Source organism: Erinaceus europaeus, chromosome 9 (genome assembly GCF_950295315.1).
Source record: "Erinaceus europaeus chromosome 9, mEriEur2.1, whole genome shotgun sequence".
Taxonomy (NCBI): Eukaryota; Metazoa; Chordata; class Mammalia; order Eulipotyphla; family Erinaceidae; genus Erinaceus; species Erinaceus europaeus.
In genome coordinates, this window is record NC_080170.1 from 120,421,286 (window position 1) to 120,440,819 (window position 19,534).

A 19,534-nucleotide genomic window follows, 5' to 3' on the forward strand; every position below is an offset into this window, starting at 1 on the left:
CAAGATAGAAGGTGTGAACAAGGTAGCTCCTCGGGCTCTGGAGGGCGAGGTGACCCTGGTGTTGCCCAGACATGGGCCGCCAGTGTGGGCATCTGACATGGTTGCGGCATGCGGTTCCCTACAGTCTTTCTCCTTTCGAGCAGCGCACTACTTCTGCAGGGGCTGCCCCATGCGCTGCGCTTCTTGCAGGCTTCAGCCCTTCACGTCATGCTGCCTCTTGTGGCATTTGACCTTATCTACACATTCGGGACCCAGGAGTTGGAAAGATCCAGGAGGAGGAATCTAGTTAATGATGAAAATGACAAGTGGACAGCCCACCTGGAAAGAAGTTCTCAGTGTCCAGAAGACCCTCCTCTAGGAGAAGAGCCTACATGCTAATGTCTTAAAGACAAAGCAAATGTGTTATGGACTAAGATAAAAGATTTGAAACGGGCCGGGCGGTGGCGCAGCGGGTTAAGGGTAAGCACATGGCGCAAAGCACAATGACCAGCATAAGGATCCTGGTTCAAGCCCCGGGCTCCCCACCTGCAGGGGACTCGCTTCACAGGCAGTGAAGCAGGTCTGCAGGTGTCTGTCTTTCTCTCCCCCTCATTGTCTTCCCCTCCTCTCTCCATTTCTCTGTCCTATCCAACAACGATAACATCAGTAACAACAACAACAATAATAACCACAACAACAATGCAAAGGAACAAGGGCAACAAAAGGGGAAACTTCATGAGGGATGAAGCAGGTTTACAGGAGTCGCTGTGTCTCTCTCCCTCTCTATCTCCCCTTCCTATCTCATTTTGTCTCTGTCTTAACCAATTACAATGTAGAAAGAAGAAAGAAAGAATGAGGGAATCGAGTAGTAGTATAGCGGGTTAAAGCGCGGGTGGCGCAAAGCGCAAGGACTGGCCTAAGGATCCTGGTTCGAGCCCCCGGCTCACCACCTGTAGGGGAGTCACTTCACAGGCGGTGAAGCAGGTCTGCAGGTGTCTGTCTTTCTCTTCCCCTCTCTGTCTTCCTCTCCTATCCTCTCTCCATTTCTTTCTGTCCTATCCGACAACAATAATAACTACAACAATAAAAAAGAAATGAATGAATGAATGAATGAATGAATGAATGAATGAATGAAGTGGCCACTGACAGTAGTGGATTCTTGCAGTGCCAGCACTGAGCTCAAGCAATAACCCTCATGGCAGGAAAAAGAAAATAAAAATAAGATTTGAAATGATATTTGAAAGAGAATATGTTATCTGCCCAGAAGATTAACTTGGGGAAAAAAACAGTAGTTTGGTATATCCCAGTAAAACAAACAAACAAACAAACAAGTCATGTGGCATGAAGAAAAAGCTAGCATATGACTTACAAGAAGGACAATTTGATTCTCTTCAGCCGTCTCTGTAGTGTTTGTCTTCTTGTCTTCTGAAAAAAGAATTGCACAGTCTTAACCAGTGAGCGTCCAGGAAAACCACACCAGCCAATTTTCTAGCTTTCCAAACACTAAGTTCAATTAAATTAGATTCTGCCACTAAGTGCCTGGAGTCAGTACTGGTTTCCACAGACTCGGGGGCTCACTCCCTCAAGACTGCCCTCACTTCAGATTTGAGTCATAAGTAATGAGTTCTCAGCGGCCCATCTTTCTGACCAGCTTGGATGGATTTGCCTGCTTATTTTTGGCATGCTAGGGCCTTGCACAGCTGCATTTCCACTGCTCCTGGAAGAATCTTGGATTTTTTTTTTCTTTTAAAATAAGAGATTGGGTGGCTAGCGTCATGGTAATGCAGAAAGCCTTTCATGCCTGAAGCACCAGAGGTCACAGGTTCAATCCCCAGCACCACTATAAACCAGAGCTGAGCAGGGCTCTGCTTAAATATAAAATGTAATTAAATTAAGTTAACCTGGAGACCGAGGAGAGTGCCCATTCACTGTGCCTGGTGCTCCCGTGCGGTGCTGGGGACTCAGGTGCAGGTCTCTGAGCGTGGTAGAGTGTACACTTCCAAGAGAAGCCATCTCCGCCCCCCCCCCCCACCCCTACCCTACTTTGACTTAAAGTCAGGACTTCCCCCAGCCCCCTTCCCCTTTATTTTTTCTTTTTTAAATAAAGATATTTAAATATTTATTTTCCCTTTTTGTTGCCCTTGTTGTTTTATTGTTGTAGTTATTGTTGTTATTGCTGTCGTTGTTGGACAGGACAGAGAGAAATGGAGAGAGGAAGGGAAAACAGAGGGGAGAGAAAGATAGACACCTGCAGACCTGCTTCACCGCCTGTGAAGCGACTCCCCCTCAAGTGGGGAGCCGGGGCTCGAGATGTTTACACCGGTCCTTGCGCTTTGCGCCACCTGCGCTTAACCTACTACACTACCACCCCGCCCCCCTCACCCCCGACCTTTCTATAACCTGCTTCAGTAGCTGACAAAGTGCAGGGAGACATCTATGTACCTTCACTGCTTTGTGCTAAGAGGCCTGTGGGGTGAGGTCCTGAAGGGACCTGAGTGCGGGCATTTCTGCGCCTGTGGAGTAGGGGTGCATCACCCTTGCCACATGCGGCCATGTTGATGACCTCCTGGCCATTGGTGATGAACTCAGTTCTGCATCCCTCTACCCTCCTCTAAGGTCAGCGTGAAACTGCAGGGTTGAGTTGGACATGAAACGTCACCCTGTCATCATGCCTTGGTCTTTGCTGTGACCAGCTTCCAACCTGGAGCTGTGGAATGGTCCCCAGCCATCTCATTAGCATAGAAGCAGATTCTGTTACCACTCCCGAGAGAAACTCTTGTGTGAGGAACCAGGGGCCAGACCCAATGCTGTCCTAAAAGTCCTTGCTGCCACCCAGGAAATGACCAAGATGCTTGGCGCTCCATGTCTAGAACCAGGAGCCAGGGCAGAACACCAGATCTATGTTTCTTATTGTATCACAATGTCACAGTTTGAAACAGAGACACATTTATTTATTTCGGTTCTTTAATTCATTTAAAAATTATTAACACTAGGGGGTGGGGTTAAGGAAGGAGGGAGGGAGAGAGAGAGAGAGGTGGGGGAGAGAATATGACATATGTGGGGTCGGGATCAAATTCAGGACCTCGTGCTCCAAAGCTCTGTCTTCTCTCACTGTGCTACCTCTTGGACCATTAGTTCTATAATCTTTTCTTCTCTTTTTATTTATTTTTTTTGCCTCCAGTTGTGGGGACTTGGTGACAGCATTACAACCTTCCGCTCCTGGCATTTTTTCCCCATCTCTTTCCCGTTTTATTGGATAAGACAGAAGTTGAGAGAGGAGGAGGAGGAGGAGATAAAAGAGAGAGAGAGAGAGAGACGCAGACCTGCTTCACCGCTTGTGAAGTGTCCCCCATGCAGGTGGGGAACGGGGGCTCGAACCCAGATCCTTGCACATAGTACTGTTTGCGCTTAACCAGGTGCTCCACCACCCCGACCCTTATAATTTTTTTTAATTTTTTAATATTTATTTATTCCCTTTTTTGTTGCCCTTGTTGTATTATTGTCGTAGTTATTATTGATATCATTGTTGTTGGATAGGACAGAGAGAAATGGGGTCAGCTCCAGCAAAAAAAAAAAAAGGACAGAGAAATGGAGAGAGGAGGGGAAGACAGACACCTGCAGACCTGCTTCACCGCCTGTGAAACGACTCCCCTGCAGGTGGGGAGCTGCAGGCTCGAACCGGGGTCCTTACGCTGGTCCTTGTGCTTGGCGCCACCTGTGCTTAACCCACTGCGCTACTGCCCAACTCCTGATTTTTTCTTTGAGTGAGTAGAATGACTTTAGAAAGAAAAACTTCCCTTTCCAATGTTTGTTCATTGGAAGTTTAGCATTTAAAGGAAAGGGGGAATAAATGATTTGTTAATGCCCCCCCCCCCCCCCCCCGCACCATTGAGTAGTTTTCAAAATAATGAAGTGATTATGGGAATTCCTTAGGGATTTTTACCTGTTTGCTTGTCAGTGTCATTATGAATTGCTGAATTTCTGTATTTTCTGTTATGTTTATTTATTCATTGGATGGAGATAGCCAAAAATTGAGAGCGAAGGGGTGGTAGAGAGGAAGAGAGACAGAGAGACACCTGCAACACTCGCAAAGCTTTCCCCCTGCAGATGGGGACTGGGGGCTCGAACCCAGGTCCTTGTACACTCAAGCTGCTGCACCACCACCTCGTCCCTGTTGTTTATTTTTTATGGGTCCTCATCCTTGACCATTAGCTTCCTCTTCAAGGTGTTGATCCTTATTGGTGGGGTCCTTCCTTGATGGTTTATATTCTCCAAATGATGAATTCCATGGGCCTGGGAGACTGCACAAAGACAGTATACAGAACTTGCATGTGACAAGTCCCACACTCATTCCCAGTACCACCAATAGCGAGAGCTTAGTCATGCTTTGGTCAAAAGGGAGGAAGAGAGAGAGAGATTGGTCTGAAATATATATAGGCCTCAGCATTACCACTTGGTGCCTGCACAATGAATCTGCTACCTCTAGCCCTGTTTTTTTTTTTTTTCTTTCTTTCTTTCTACAATTTAATTTTTTCTATTTGAAAGAACAGAGAGAAACTGAGAGAGTGAAAGGGGAGCTAGAGAGAGGGACAGAGACACTACTCAAAGCTTCCCATTTGCAGTTGGGAACCGGAGCTTGTACCCTGGTCCCTGCTCATGATAACGTGTGTGAATTCTTATTTTAAACGCACGTGTACTGCATCTGGAAAGTGATCTTCTTTGAGCAATCCTGGAGTTAGTTTCCATCGGCTGTTGAGGTGCGAACCAAGGCATGTTCTGTTTCCTTCCTAGGTATAGGGGGTATCCCCAGCATGCCACCGCTGACAGCTGTCGCTCCAGTGCCAATGGGCTCCATCCCCGTCGTTGGGATGTCTCCACCTCTGGTGTCTTCTGTCCCCACAGCAGCCGTGCCCCCCCTGGCCAACGGGGCCCCCCCTGTCATCCAACCTCTGCCTGCATTTGCTCATCCTGGTAAGTGACCAGTTGAACCCAGGGACTGAATTCTGACACCTTGTTTTATTATTTATTTGTTTGTTATTTTGTAATTGCCACTAGGGTTATCGGTGGGGCTCAGTGCCTGCACAGCACACCCACTGCTCCCGTCGGCCATTTTTCCCTGGTCTCCCACTCTTCTTTCATTCGGTAGGATAGAGAGAAATTAAGAAGGGATGGGGAGATAGAGCAGCAGAAAGAAAGACACCTGTAGACCTGCTTCACTCCCTGCCCGTGGGGAACGTGGGCCTGAATCTGGGTGCCTGCACTTGGCATTCTGTGTGCCCATCTGAGTGCGCCGCCATCTGGCCCCTCACAGTCTGCATTTCATTCCCTCCTTGTTAAATCTTCTCACCCTGCTTTCTGATTGTCTTTAAGTGCCACTCTGTCCTACTGTGTGTGCTTAACCTGGTGTGCTACCACCCGGCCCCCAGATTCTACTTTATCCTAGAGGGAAATAGCACCTTCTCTTCCTCCTCCTCCTCCTCCTCCTCCTCTTCTTTTATATCGACTTTTTCATTTCTTTTTGGCGCATGAAGTGGAATGTGCTAGGCTAGGAAGAGGGGAAAGAGGGCGGGGTGGTGAGCATACCACTGGCGAGAGGTGAACGGAGCCGCTGATACCAAGTGTATAGTTTTTCTTTCAGGGGCTTGAGAAGAGCAGCTGAACAGGCTGAACAGCCTTTGAGCATTTTGTACTTCCACATATCACTTACTCTGCTTCAACTGCTCTGCTTTGCCAATAAACAAACCAGTCCCTTAGGAATAGAATTATGTGAGGGGTGGAAAAAAGAGCATTGCATAATTTTTTTTTTTTTTTTTTTGAGGAGGTGGAGTGATTCAGGCAGAAGAGGAAGGAAGTCTATTAAACCACTAAGTATATTAAGATCAGTGTATTACATGGGTGCCTATCTGAATGAAAAGGTTGAAAAGTACCTGGTTAATTTCTCTTGCCACCTTTAAGTCTTTTTTTTTTTTTTTCTTGCTGTGAATCAAAAGAAAGAAACCTTAACCAGTAGCTATAGAGCGCCGCCTTGATCTAACAAATCTTAATGAATTTTATCTGGATGGAAGGTGTTTTAAAGATAAGCCCTGCATGTGCCTGAGTAAATTCAGTGGAGGGGACAGCTTAGGGTTTAGCATTATATTTGAGTCATTTTGTATCTGGCCACCTGGATTGTGTTTTCAACACATGTATATTTGCATAAGCACATAGATACTTGCATATACACATACACATACACATACATGTCAGTGCACATGGACACATGTATAAGCCATGCTGCTAAGTGATGGCCCCACCCCACCCGGGAGCTACTTCTCTTGCCCATGATGGTAGTCACCTGTAGCTCACCTTTCATTTGTGGCAGTGCCTGAAGGAATGACAGCCGAACAAAGGGCCTGTGGTGGTTTTTCCTGGTATTATCAGTGAATCCATACACTCTCTCTTGTGGTCAAGTGTTGCAGCAAAAATGCAGCTAAGCCTCAGTGTTGTTTTTCCAACACATCACTAAGCAGCCTGAATGCGAATCAGAGCCAAAAGCTGACCCTCCCTGGCGTCACACGTTATCTGGCTCAGACTGCGAGTCGGTGACTTCTTGGCTTCTGCAGCTGGAACCAACATGTCAGCCCCTTTCACTGCTATTTAGAAGATTCTTTGTACACACTGAAGCTGTTAACTTGATGAGAACAGACCCGATAATACAATAACTCACGGTTTAACGAAGACTAGAATTTTATGGAGGTAACCCTTACTACTTAGGAAGTGGGTTTGCAGCAAGAATGAGATCTAGAAACTGGTTTTGGCAAGAGAGCAAGGAGCCAGGAATGAATAGCTTCTTAAATTCAGGGTGAGGAGAACAAGGAACAATTTCTGCTTCAGGTCTGGTGGCTCTGCATTTTAATTTTATAAAGAGGGCACATTTACATTTTTCTAGAGAAACAAACTCACCCCACGTTTGTTTTATTTTTACAGCTGCCACATTGCCAAAGAGTTCCTCCTTTAGTAGATCTGGCCCGGGGTCACAGTTAAACACTAAATTACAGAAGGCACAGTCATTTGACGTGGCTAGGTAAGTGTGTTTGTTCTTAAAGGGGACATTCTGAACTCATACATTTGAAAACCAACTCGCTGACTTCTTTGTTACTTTCTCTTATTTTGCAGAATGCCAACACTTTCCTACTTCTAGGTGATGATGCTACAGGGTTGTTCCATCTTTTTTTTTTTTTAATTGCAGTGAAAAGTGGAATCAAGGCCATGATCATTCCTTAAAGGCTTTGTTTGTATGTTGGTTTTCAAGAGAATAACAAAAAGGTGGCAGGAAAATCTTTGAAAATAAAATCCAACTTCAGAATTGAAGTTTATGTATAAAACTTTTTAACATAAAGATTAGAGTCAAAACTGGACTTATTTTTTATTTAATTTTTAATTAATTTATATTTATTTATTTGTTTTCCCTTTTTTTGCCCTTATTGTTTTTTATTGTTGTTGTAGTTATTATTGTTGTTGTTGTCATCATTTTTGGATAGGACAGAAAGAAGTGGAGAGAGGAGGGAAAGACAGAGAGGGGAAGAGAAAGATAGACACCCGCAGACCTGCTTCACCGCCTGTGAAGCAACTTCCCTGCAAGTGGCGAGCTGGGGGCTCGAACTGGGATCTTGAAGCCAGTCCTTGCACTTTGCGCCACGTGCGCTTAACCTGCTGCGCTACCGCCCAACTCCCAATTTATTTATTTATTGTTTGTTTGTTTGTTTGTTTCTTTATTGGGGAATTAATGTTTTACATTCAACAGTAAATACAATAGTTTGTACATGCTTAACATTTCCCAGTTTTTCATATAACAATACAACCCCACTAGATCCTCTGTCATCCTTCTTGGTTGGACCTGTATTCTCCACACCCACCCACCCCAGAGTCTTTTACTTTGGTGTGATAACGCCAATTCCAGTTCAGGTTCTACTTGTGTTTTCTTTTCTGATCTTGTTTTTCAACTTCTGCCTGATAGTGAGATCATCCCATACTCATCCTTCTGTTTCTGACTTATTTCACTTAACATGAATTTTTCTTTTTTTTCCTCCAGGGTTATTGCTGAGCTTGGTGCCTGCACCATGAATCCACTGCTCGTGGAGGCCATTTTTCCCCCTTTTTTGTCGCCCTTGTTGTTGTAGCCTTGTTGTGGTTATTATTATTGCCATTGTTGATGCTGTTCATTGTTGGATAGGACAGAGAGAAATGGAGAGAGGAGGGGAAGAAAGAGAGGGGGAAAGATAGACACCTGCTTCACCGCCTGTGAAGGGACTCCCTTGCAGGTGGGGAGCCGGGGGCTCAAACTGGGATCCTTAAGCCAGTCCCTGTGCTTTGTGCCACATGTGCTTAACCCGCTGCGCCACCGCCCGACCCCCACATGAATTTTTCAAGGTCCATCCAAGATCAGCTGAAAACGGTGAAGTCACCATTTTTTTTTTTATAGCTGAGTAGTATTCTATTGTATATATATACCACAACTTGCTCAGCCACTCATCTGTTGTTGGACACCTGGGTTGCTTCCAGGTTTTGGCTATTACAAATTGTGCTGCCAAGAACATATGTGTACACAGATCATTTTGGATGGGTGTATTGGGTTCCTTAGGATATATCCCTAGGAGAGGAATTGCAGGGTCATAGGGTAGGTCCATTTCTAGCCTTCTGAGAGTTCTCCAGACTGCTCTCCACAGAGGTTGGACCAATTTACATTCCCACCAGCAGTGCAGGAGGGTTCCTTTGACCCCACACCCTCTCCAGCATTTGCTGCTGCTACCTTTTCTGATGTATGACATTCTCACAGGGGTGAAGTGGTATCTCATTGTTGTCTTTATTTCAATTTATTTATTTTTTAGCTAGCATCACAGAGGCAGAAAGGAGTGAAAGAGACCACAGCACTGAAGCCTACCAAACTGCAGTGGGGCCGAGTTTGAACCTGGGTTGCACGCATGGCAAAGCCTCATACTGTCTGTGCAAGCTAGCTATTTCACTGGCCTGGCCTTATTTACTTATTTATTTTTTTCCATTCTAGTTCATATAACGTTATGGGATCTATGTAGATTGCTAGTAAAACATGATTTAAACCAATTCTTTGTGAATCATTCAGATTAGTTGACAGTTGCCTCAGTTTTAGCAAGGCTCACATGACCTTTTTGCTTATACTTCAGATAATCTCACATTGACCCTTATTTCCTCTCACCCCTGAGGTCTATCCTTGCCTGATGCTACATCAGGATTCCAGTACACTTCCTTTTGTAAGCCGTCTCCCAACTTTGGGAAGGAGAAGTAGATGTCATTGGAAATGACTCTTTTTCTATTTCAATCCTTTGAAGTTTTTTTTCTAGGCAAACCAGGTTATTTTCTCACCATAAGGGGAAGGATGTGTTACCTGTGCTTAACAGGATCATGACCTTTTAAAAAAATATATTTTCAAGAAAACCCATCCATACAGGTGAAAGGCATTTACCACATGCTTTCAGCACAGTAATTCCTCTAATGCTCACCTTCTGGATAAGATGACTCTAATGATCTCCTCTGTGCTATAAATGTGGGAGATGTTCAGAGATGTTAATCAAGTCACTCAAAAAAACTATAACTTCTCAGTGAGAACTAAGAATTGCCTTCAACTCTGATTTTTTTTTATTATCTTTATTTATTTATTGGGTAGAGACCACCAGAAATAGAGTAGGGATGGGGTGACAGAGAAGGAGAGTGACAGAGAGACACCTACAGCACTGCTTCACCACTTGTGAAGCTTTCCCCCTGCAGGTGGGGACTGGGGGCTCAAACCTTAGCCCTTGCACACCATAACATTCGCTCAACCAGGTGCGCCACCACCTGGCCCCTCCTCAACTCTGATTTGAAGGCACGTACTTTTCTCTCTGAAGTTCGATCTTACCACGTCATTTAGTTGTGCTCTATGTGTATCTGTATTCCATTGAGTCTGCTTGGGCAAACTCCTTTCTCACCCCATTCAGTTGCCACAATTGCCGCAGCAGGTGGCTTTGTCTCCAGTTGTGAAAGAGGAAGTTAAGTCTAGAAATTACACCCCTGCCCCTCCATTTACAGCTTCTAAGGAAAAAGCAGAGATAATTGGCTCAGATGATCTGACATGAAATTCCATGTATTTTATCTAAAGGTTTGAGTTTTCCCTGACTTACCACAAGGGATTTTAAAATATGCCTTAAAATTGATTCTTGCCATATAATAAAAATTTTTTTAAAAGTATAGAACAAAAAGCCTAAAATTAATTTATGATGTTGGAATGAAATGAATAATTAGTATCAGCTAACATTAATACTCTGGAGACCAAATTTTTTTTTTTATGGTTATCTTTTCAATTTAAATTTCTAGCACATTCTTGTACTCTGGCCTCTATCTTTGGTTAACTGCTAATGAGCTTGCAGTTCATTGAAATCCTCAAGAATTTGGCAGAAAAGCCTGACTTGATATGTATAATCTGGGACACCTTCTGTGTATGATACCCCACATGCCTGCGAGTGCAGGAGAAAGATAATTAGCTCCTCGACAAATAGGCAAGAGTTAGAAGCAACCAAATCTTCATTAGTTTAAAATGAGAGAGTTGTGTAAGCACTCACACCAGAATAGTTCTCGGTAAGTGTTTCCTTTTTTTTTTTTTTTTTTCCTCTTTAAATAACTGTCTAAAATGTGGAGATGGTAATTTGATAAAAGTCCTATTTAGGTATTGGGGAGAGCTAATTCCTGTGCTTCTTGATATATAATTAGTAATAAAAACTTTAGGTTTTGTTCTGTTTGTTTGTCTTCTGTCCAGGTTTATCACTGGGACTCAGCTCAGTGCCAGCACTATGAATCCACTGCTCCTGGCGGCCATTTCTCTCTCTCTCTCTCTCTTTTTTGGATAGGACAGAGAAAAATTGAGGGGATGGGGAGAAATAAAGGCAGAGAGAAAGATAGATACCTGAAAACCTATTTCACCACTTGTGAAGCTTTTCCCCTGCAGGTGGGGAGCGGGAACTCAAACCTGGATCCTTGTACTTAGTACTAATGTATGCTTAGCTAGGTGTGTCCAGCCCCCCCGTCATAAGAACTTTGTGGATATTATATTATACATGACGACTGGGAGCTTTCAATGTATGATCCAAGCTTGCTTCTCAATGCGAGAAATAGTTGCCTTTGTTGAAATGAAGGCAGCAGTGGTCATCTCTAAAAAAATCAAAATAAACTAAAGTCCTGTGTGCACTATCAGCTCAGTCCTTGTGTTTCAATACCGGGTTCTTTTATTTATTTATTGGGTAGAGACAGACAGAAATTGAGAGGGAGGGAGTGGTAGAGAGGGATAGAGAGACAGAGACACCTGCAGCACTGCTTTACCACTCGCAAAGCTTTCCCCCTGCAGGTGGGGGCTGGGGGGGCTTGAACCCTGGGCCATGTGCATTGTAACATGTGTGTTCAACCAGGTGGGCCACCATCCAGTCCCGACAACAAGTGGTTTTTTTGTTTTTGTTTTTTTCTGCATCCAGGTTATTGCTGGGGTTTGGTGCCTGTTCTACAAATCCACTGCTCCTGGAGGCCATTTTTTTTTCCATTTTTGTTGCCCTTTTTGTTATTGTTATATAGGACAGAGAGAAATTGAGAGAGGAGGGGGAGATGCAGACCTGCTTCACTGTTTGTCAAGCAACCCCCCTGCAGGTCGGTAGCTGGAGCTCGAAACAGGATCCTTCTGCCAGTCCTTGCACTTCGCACCATGTGTGCTTAACCCAGTGCGCTACCTCCCGGCCCCCCAGCAACAGGTTATTAACACACCAAGAAAAGAGCCTTCCATTGTGATTAGACTGAGAAACTAAGCTGTAGGGTGATGTAGGCCCAGCCAGGCCAGCTTCTGGGTTTCCTCAGGTTTCCAGTATTGGCAGAGAAGTGGGTACTGGATCCCAGTCAAGAAGCCAAGCTCCCTCCATTAGAGCTTCTGAGTGCCCTGTCCCTGGACTCTGCTATTCTCACTGAGAAACTCTCCATTTGTGGGAATTTCAGCTTCCCAGAACACAGTATTTTCCCCTCGTTAAGAAATATATCCTATCACTCGCTCTGTAAAGACTGACATCTTTAAGAGTCATACTCATTGAAAGATATGTCTGCCGCCAGGAGAATGGTTCTTGAAGTCAGAGCAGCCTGGCGATTTCCCTGGCACCTACCTCAGTGGCACAGAGACTTTTCCATACTTGGTAAAAGGTTTTAATGAGTAAATTGTGTCTGTAACTTGAAACAAGTCTGTTGTGTTTACTCTGGATTCAGGGGTGGAGGAGAGTTGAGCTTACCTGTTTTGAGACGAACATTTGTAGCCTCAACAATGGGAGATGGTCAGTACAGAAATTTTAGAACTAGTGACTTTACAACATAAAGTGGGTAAAGTGTTTTAAAGCTGGCACTCAAGGGAGTTCTTAGTTTGCCGGCTGGGAAGAACTTCCAAGCCTTTCGTTTCTGTTAATCCTTTCTCCTCCTCTCTCTTCTTCCAGTGTCCCTCCAGTGGCAGAATGGGCTGTGCCGCAGTCATCCAGACTGAAATACAGACAGTTATTCAACAGTCACGACAAAACGATGAGTGGACACTTAACAGGTATTTACAAGTCATTCATTTAGTGCAACAGGGACTTTGTTCTGCATGCGAGTTGCTTTTGGGTTTGAGCCAAAGATCAGTTTACAAATATCTTTCTCTAGTAGCTCACCCCCCCCCCCCCCAAAAAAAAAAGAGGCTTTTCTGTAACGCCCTGTCAGCAGTTCTTTATGGACCTGTAAAGAGACATAGTTAGCTATGTTCCCCAGTGCCTCAGACTTGTACTGCACTGCTGCTTGGCAAAATGGGACACAGACCAGAGAGTCCTCTGCATTTTGGAAACTCCTAGGATGCAAATTAGAGTCCTCGTCGAGAAACACTGCTAGGAAAAACTGGTTCAAGTTCTGAAGTCCAACTTTTGTTGATAAACTTGAAACAGTCGAGTCAAAGAAGCCTTGTTCAGAGCAGTCTGCAGGGTGAAAGGTAACTCAACAGGCGTTTGGAAACTGGCTTTGCGGTTAACGAGCTGGAGGTGACTTTACTTAGTTAGGGCTCATTTCTTCACATAGAAAAGGCCAGAGTTACGTGATCTCAGTGCATTAAAGAAAGATTTTATCGCCTACATCAGAAGAGCAGGAAGCACATTAGGATGTTATCCAGGCTTCTTTCTCCTGAGGGGTCAAGATTGATTAGTGAGTTATAATAAAAAGCATCATTTTAATAAAGGAAAATAGAGGCATCTAATGGAGATATTAATGGAGAGAACTACCCATGAACAGTTCTGAAAGGAAAGGTGAGAGGGTTAGTTTCCCTGGGCGTAAAACATTAGCGTAGGACACACACAAAAAAAAACACTTGATATTTCTGACTCCTGATTTTTTCCCCCCTTTTTTAAAAAATATATTTTATTTCAAACAACAAGGGTAACAAAAGCAACAAGTTGGGAAAAATGGCCTCCAAGAGCAGTGGATTCATAGTGCAGGCACTGAGCCCCAGCAATAACCCTGGAGGCAAAAATAAATAAATAAATAAATATAAAAAATTATTTTATTTATTATTGGATAGAGACAGCCAGAAATGGAGAGAGAATGGGGAGATAGAGAGGGAGATACCTGCAGCCCTGCTTCACTACTTGTGAAGCTTTCCTTCTGCAGGTGACGACCAGGGGCTTGAACCTGAGTCCTTGTGCACTGTGATGTGAGGGCTTAACCAGGTGCTCCACCTCCTGGCCCCCACCCCCCCCCTCCTTTATCATCTACAACTGCAATTTTTACTTCCAAAAGGAATATTCACCCCATGTTTCATGATGTTAGGGTTGGGTGAGACTTGGAAAGACTCTAATCTAGCCTTGACCTCTATCCCCATAAACACTCTCGGCAGTCATGCCAAGTTAAGTTCCTGTGTCTATCCGTAGGGATGAATCAGCAGAAGGTATAAATGCCTCTCCCTCTCTATTAAAGCTGTAGCTGTCATCTTCATATACAGCATGAAAAACTAGTCTAGCTTATTCCTTTGGGGGCTGAAGGCATATTCAGTAATATGGTAGAAGTACTGCCTGACATGGTTTGTTTGACATTAGTGTTGCCTGCAGACCCAGAACTACATTGTTAGGGGATCTGAAAGTATTTCTTCAGAGCATTGTTGGCACGTGTTATGAATTTATTAAAGTAATAGTCAGATGCAGCACACACACACACACACACGTGCAAATTGCTTCTTGGTGACTGGTAGGTGGCATAGTGAGCAAAGCAGGGGCCTTCATGCAGAACTAATAAATACATGCATCTTTTCAAAAAAAGAAAGAAAGGGGGTCAGGTGATGGTGCACTTAGTTGAACGCATACCTCCCAGTGCACAAGGATCCTGGTTCAGGCCCCTGGCCCTCTCCTGCAGAGGGAAGACTTCAGTAACCTTGAAGCAATGCAGCAGGTCTCTGTCTCCCTCCCTCCCTCCCCTTCCCTTCTCAGTCTGTCTCTGCCCTAGCAAGTAAATACAACTAAAAAGTAAATAAAGAAAAAAGAAAACAAAAATCCCCACCTTAAATTTTTTTGATATTTATTTATTTATGAGAAGGGTAGGAGGAGAGAGAGAGAGAGAACCAGACATCACTCCGTTACGTGTCCTTCCAGGGATTGAACTCAAGACCTCACACTTGAGGGTCTCATGCTTTAACCACTGCACCACCCCCTAGATCACAGTTTTTTTAAAGGATAAAGTAATAGTAAGCAAGTTGATAAATATTAGCAAAATCGGCTCTTCCTAATTCATATCATTATTTCCCTTCTGCCCCGGGCATCTATTTGTTTATTATTACTGGTTTTTAAATGAGGTATGGGGAAATGGTCTCAGGTCCTCAAGTGTGTACTGTATTATTGAATGCTCTCCCTAGTCCGATTTTCTTTCTCTCTCTCTCTCCCTCTCTCTCTCTCTCTCTCTCTCTCTCTCATATAAATAACTGGAGCATCACTACTACATACCAATGTTTTCAGGTGGGAGGAAAAGATATAGAAAATGGAACAGAGAGGGGCTGGCACACCTGGTTAAGTGCAAATGTTACTAAGCTCTCCCCACCTGCAGGGGGAAAGCTTCACAAGTGAAGGTTTGCAGGTGTCTCTCTCTCTACCTTTCTGTCTCCCTGTCCCTCTCAATTTTTCTCTGTCCTATCAAATAAAATAGAAAGAGAAAAATGGCCGCTGGGGGCAGTGGATTCATAGTGCTGGCACCAAGCTTCAGTGGTGACAAATGAATAAATGAATGAATAGAAAAAGAAGAAAGACTAGAGCTTCCTCCACTGTGGTAGGGGCTGGTTTTGAACTTGGGCCACACAGATAGCAAATCAGCATTACTGTCCAAGTGAACTCTTTTGCTGGACCCAGGGTATTTTGAAGGCAACACACATGTAGACGCCATGGCTCTGCTCCATCATCCATGGAGTTCCCTCAGTGCTGTCCATGGTGCTGCATGTGGTGCTGGTGACTGAATCCAAGAATCAATGCACAGAGGCTCTTGTTCTACCCACTGAGTCACCACCCCCTGGGCCCTCAATTGTCTCAGGATAACAAGTATGGTAGTATTGTACTTGGGTTATTATCATTGTGACGTAGACTTTGCACCTCAGTTGTAAAATACACATCTTACCAAGGAAGGATTCTGTTTTATTTGATTTTTATTTTTACCAGAGCACTGCTCAGCTCCGGCTTATGTTTGGTGTGGGGTACTGAACCTAGGACCTTGGAGCCTCAGGCGTGAAAAGCTTTTTACATAACAGTTATGTTATTTCCCCACCCCCAAGGAAGAATTTATAAAAAATACTTATTTTTGAGAAAGAGTGAAGTGTGTGTGTGTGTGTGTGTGTGTGTGTGTGTGTGTGTGTGATGTGTGCCATATCAGTCTGGCAAATGTGATGTCAAGGAACAAACTTGGGAGCTCATGCTCAGGAATCTAGTGCTTTAACCACTGTGCCACCTCCTTGGCTTTGGGAATTTCATTTTTCCATCTGGTCAACTATATAGGAGGCTCTAAGACTGGGCTTCATGTCCCGGCCTCAGTGTGATATGAACAGAGACTCACACACATAATCCAGTGAGCAATTGTGCCCAGAGAGGTTGCATCCAGGAAAGGTCCCCACAGACAGGGGACTTCCCAACGCAGCCCCAAAGTTTGGGCTCCTTTCCCTGGTCCTTAGAGCAACCCCCACAGAGAAAGCAGAAGTTCAAAGCAAGTTAGCCGAGTATAAACAAGTCAAGGAGAATGTATGTCCCATGTGACTCCCATCCTGTACTGGGACCCGGCCCTACAGACATCATGCCGTCCATCCTACAAGCTTATGTCCACCAAACCGTCATGCCCTCCGCTTATTGAGGCATAGTCCTCACCAGAAGGCAAGGCCAGACTCTGGCCTGCGTGGGCTTTTGCTCCAGACCTCCTTCCCAAGACAAACAGCCCCCCCGTCCTGCTTCAGGCCACAGGCACTAAAGCAGAGTTCACACCTCATGTGCACAGCTTAACAAGCTGATGGCCATCTCTTGGGTCCTTTCATTTCATTTTTGTTTTTTTTTTAATATTTACTTATTTCCTTTCGTTGCCCTTGTTGTTTTATTGTTGTAGTTATTATTGTTGTTGTTATTGATGTCGTCATTGTTGGATAGGACAGAGAGAAATGGAGAGAGGAGGGAAGACAGAGATGGGGGAGAGAAAGACAGACACCTGCAGACCTGCTTCACCGCTTGTGAAGGGACTCTCTTGCAGGTGGGGAGCCAGGGGCTTGAACCAAGATCCTTACACTGGTCCTTGCTCTTTGCGCCATGGGCACTTAACCCACTGCGCCACCGCCCGATTCCCGGTCCTTTCATTTCTTATCACCAACACAAGACAGTGTAGTAAGCTGTGGTGCCATGCTGCCTCTCGTGGCACTGGAACATCCTCCATTGTCATGGCACCTCGCCTGTAGTACCAGCATTCAAACCTGGGTTTCAGGCCTTAGCTGTTGAGTAGGCAACAACAGTGATAAACAACAAGGGCAACAAAAGGGAAAAAAGTAGCCTCCAGGAGCAGTGGATTCGTAGTGCAGGCACCGAGCCCCAGCAAAAAAAAAAAATCATCAGGGATCATGCCTCACTTCACCGCACCATCGAACCTTTAGAACTTTCTCATGAATCCCATCAGTTTATGTATTCTTCTTAGAGGCTCCCCACACAAGTAGGTGTACATGGGTAAAGAGTGTTTACGGGAGTCGGGCAGTGGTGCAGTGGGTTAAGCCCACGTGGCGCAAAGCACAAGGACTGGTGTAAGGATCCCGGTTCGAGTACCTGGCTCCCCACCTGCAGGGGAGTCGCTTCACAGGCAGTGAAGCAGGTCTGCAGGTGTCTATCTTTCTCTCCCCCTCTTTGTCTTCCCCATCTCTCTCCATTTCTCTCTGTCCTACCAAACAACGATGACATCAATAACAACAATAACTACAACAACAATAAAAAACAACAAGGGCAACAAAAAGGGAAAATAAATAAATATTAAATTAAAAAAAAAGAGTGTTTACACAGGTTCACCAAAAGATAGAAATGCTTATTCTTCATAAACCACTCAAATGGCCATCCGCAGTAGAAAGGACAAAGACATTGTGACATGCTCACACTGGGGACAGCAGTTAGGATTCCTGTGTCCATGCAGTCCAGCCTGTGTTCACACGTGCTCATGTCTTGCATGGAATTCAGTCATGAAACATTGCCAGTGACCTTAGCTTGCTTTGCAGAAGGGCCCTTGTGCTTACACTCTGCTAAGGGCCTTGATGGTGCCTTATGAGTCGGGTCACAGACTTGTGAGACTAGGAGGCATCCCTGAAATGAGAAAATGAGGTTGCAATAAGTGATAAGCTGCCCACCCCAGCTCACTGAGTGAACTCTCAATGGAGCCAGGCCTGGGGATAACTGCAGGACTTTGTGTGCTCACCTCTGTGGTTTCCGGTGCTGGTCCTCAGAGACCCTTTCTCAACTTCTTTCTCTGAGCTGTGCAAAAACACACCCACTTTTTTTTGTTGTTGTTGTTTTCCTCTTGTTTATTGAAACTGCTTCGCTGTTTTGGAGTGACTTTTCTTAAAGACCTACTTATTTTTAAATCTTTATGAGAGAGGGAGAGAGAGGGAGGGAGAGAGGTAGAGAAAGAGATATCAGAGCCCTGCTTTGCTCTATCATACGCAGTGCTGGAGACTAAGCCTGGGACCTCATGCATGCAAGTCTTAGAACCAACCCATCATTGAGGGAGTCGGGCGGTAGCGCAGTGGGTTAAGCGCACGTGGCACCAAGCGCAAGGACCAGCTTAAGGATCCCGGTTCGAGCCCCCTGCTCCCCATCTGCAGGGGAATCGCTTCACAAGCGGTGAAGCAAGTCTGCAGGTGTCTGTCTTTCTCTCCCCCTCTCTGTCTTCCCCTCCTCTCTCCATTTCTCTCTGTCCTATCCAACAACGACAACAACAATAATAACTACAACAATAAAACAACAAGGGCAACAAAGGGGAATAAATAAATAAATATTTTTAAAAAGAGCCCACCATTGAGTCCTCAGTCCCCACTTTTCTGTTTTTCTTTTCTTTATTGGAGGGATTAATGGTTTACAATCAACAGTAAAATATAGGAGTTTGTACATGTGTAACATTTCTGTTTTCCACATAACAATTATGCCATCATGTTCCAGGTCTGAACCCTCTCCCCCCACTCCAGAGTCTTTTACTTTAGTGCAGTACACCAAACCCAATCCAAGTTCTGCTTTGTGTTTTCTTATTTTTCAACTTCTTTTTGTAATTATTATTATTAGTGATTTAATAAAGCTCAACAAGATTGTGGGACAAAAGGGGTACAATTCATACATGTCCCCTCCCCTCCATTGGAAGTTCCCTGTTCTTTCTCCCTCTGGGAGTCTGGACCAAAGATCTTTATGGGGAGCAGAAGATGGCAGGTCTGGCTTCTGTAATTGCTTCTCCACTGGACATGGGTGTTGGCAGGCCGACAGCCTGTCGGTACCTTTCCCCATTGGGGTAGGGCTCTGGAGAGGAGTCCCCACTTATCTTTTCTTTCTCTCTTTGCTTTTTTCTTTCTCTCTCTCTCTCTCTGCCAAGAAGTAGCTAAAAGCAGGTGTTTAATCCAGGAGTCTTCCCGACTTCATTGCCATAGCTTTCCCTTCCTTGGCTCCTTCCTGATTTTGTGCCCATGCCCTGAGAGACACCGTGCTGCAAATAAGGCGTATTTGTCTTTCTCACTTGTGAAAGAACCCAAGCTCTGTTGAGAGGAGAATTGATATTCTGGGAAATCCTTTCAGTGGCGACCATGGGAAACAGGTTCTGCTCCTGGCTGTGATCCTATAGCCACTTGTGTCACGGCGAACCAGTCATTGGTTTTCTTTAGAATGAATTTTGTTTTTTGAAGTCTCTCAACCTCTCTGTATCTCCCCCTGAATTTGTCTGAGAGTTGCCCTGGTAGAGGCAGAAGACAGAGTATCAAGTGAGTCAGTCCCAGATTTGCAGGTTC

The 19,534-nt window shown here is 44.7% G+C and overlaps 1 protein-coding gene across 5 annotated transcripts in view; it reads left to right on the forward strand.

Moving 5' to 3' along the window:
- Positions 1-19,534, forward strand: part of ITSN1 (intersectin 1) — a 209,352-nt gene that overhangs the window by 79,021 nt on the left and 110,797 nt on the right. For all 5 annotated transcript variants that reach the window (XM_060198668.1, XM_016186705.2, XM_060198667.1 and 2 more), the window contains 3 exons: positions 4,771-4,950; positions 6,946-7,042; positions 12,483-12,583. In XM_060198668.1, coding sequence (XP_060054651.1) covers positions 4,771-4,950; positions 6,946-7,042; positions 12,483-12,583 — 378 coding nt within the window. The remainder of the gene's footprint in view (positions 1-4,770; positions 4,951-6,945; positions 7,043-12,482; positions 12,584-19,534) is intronic.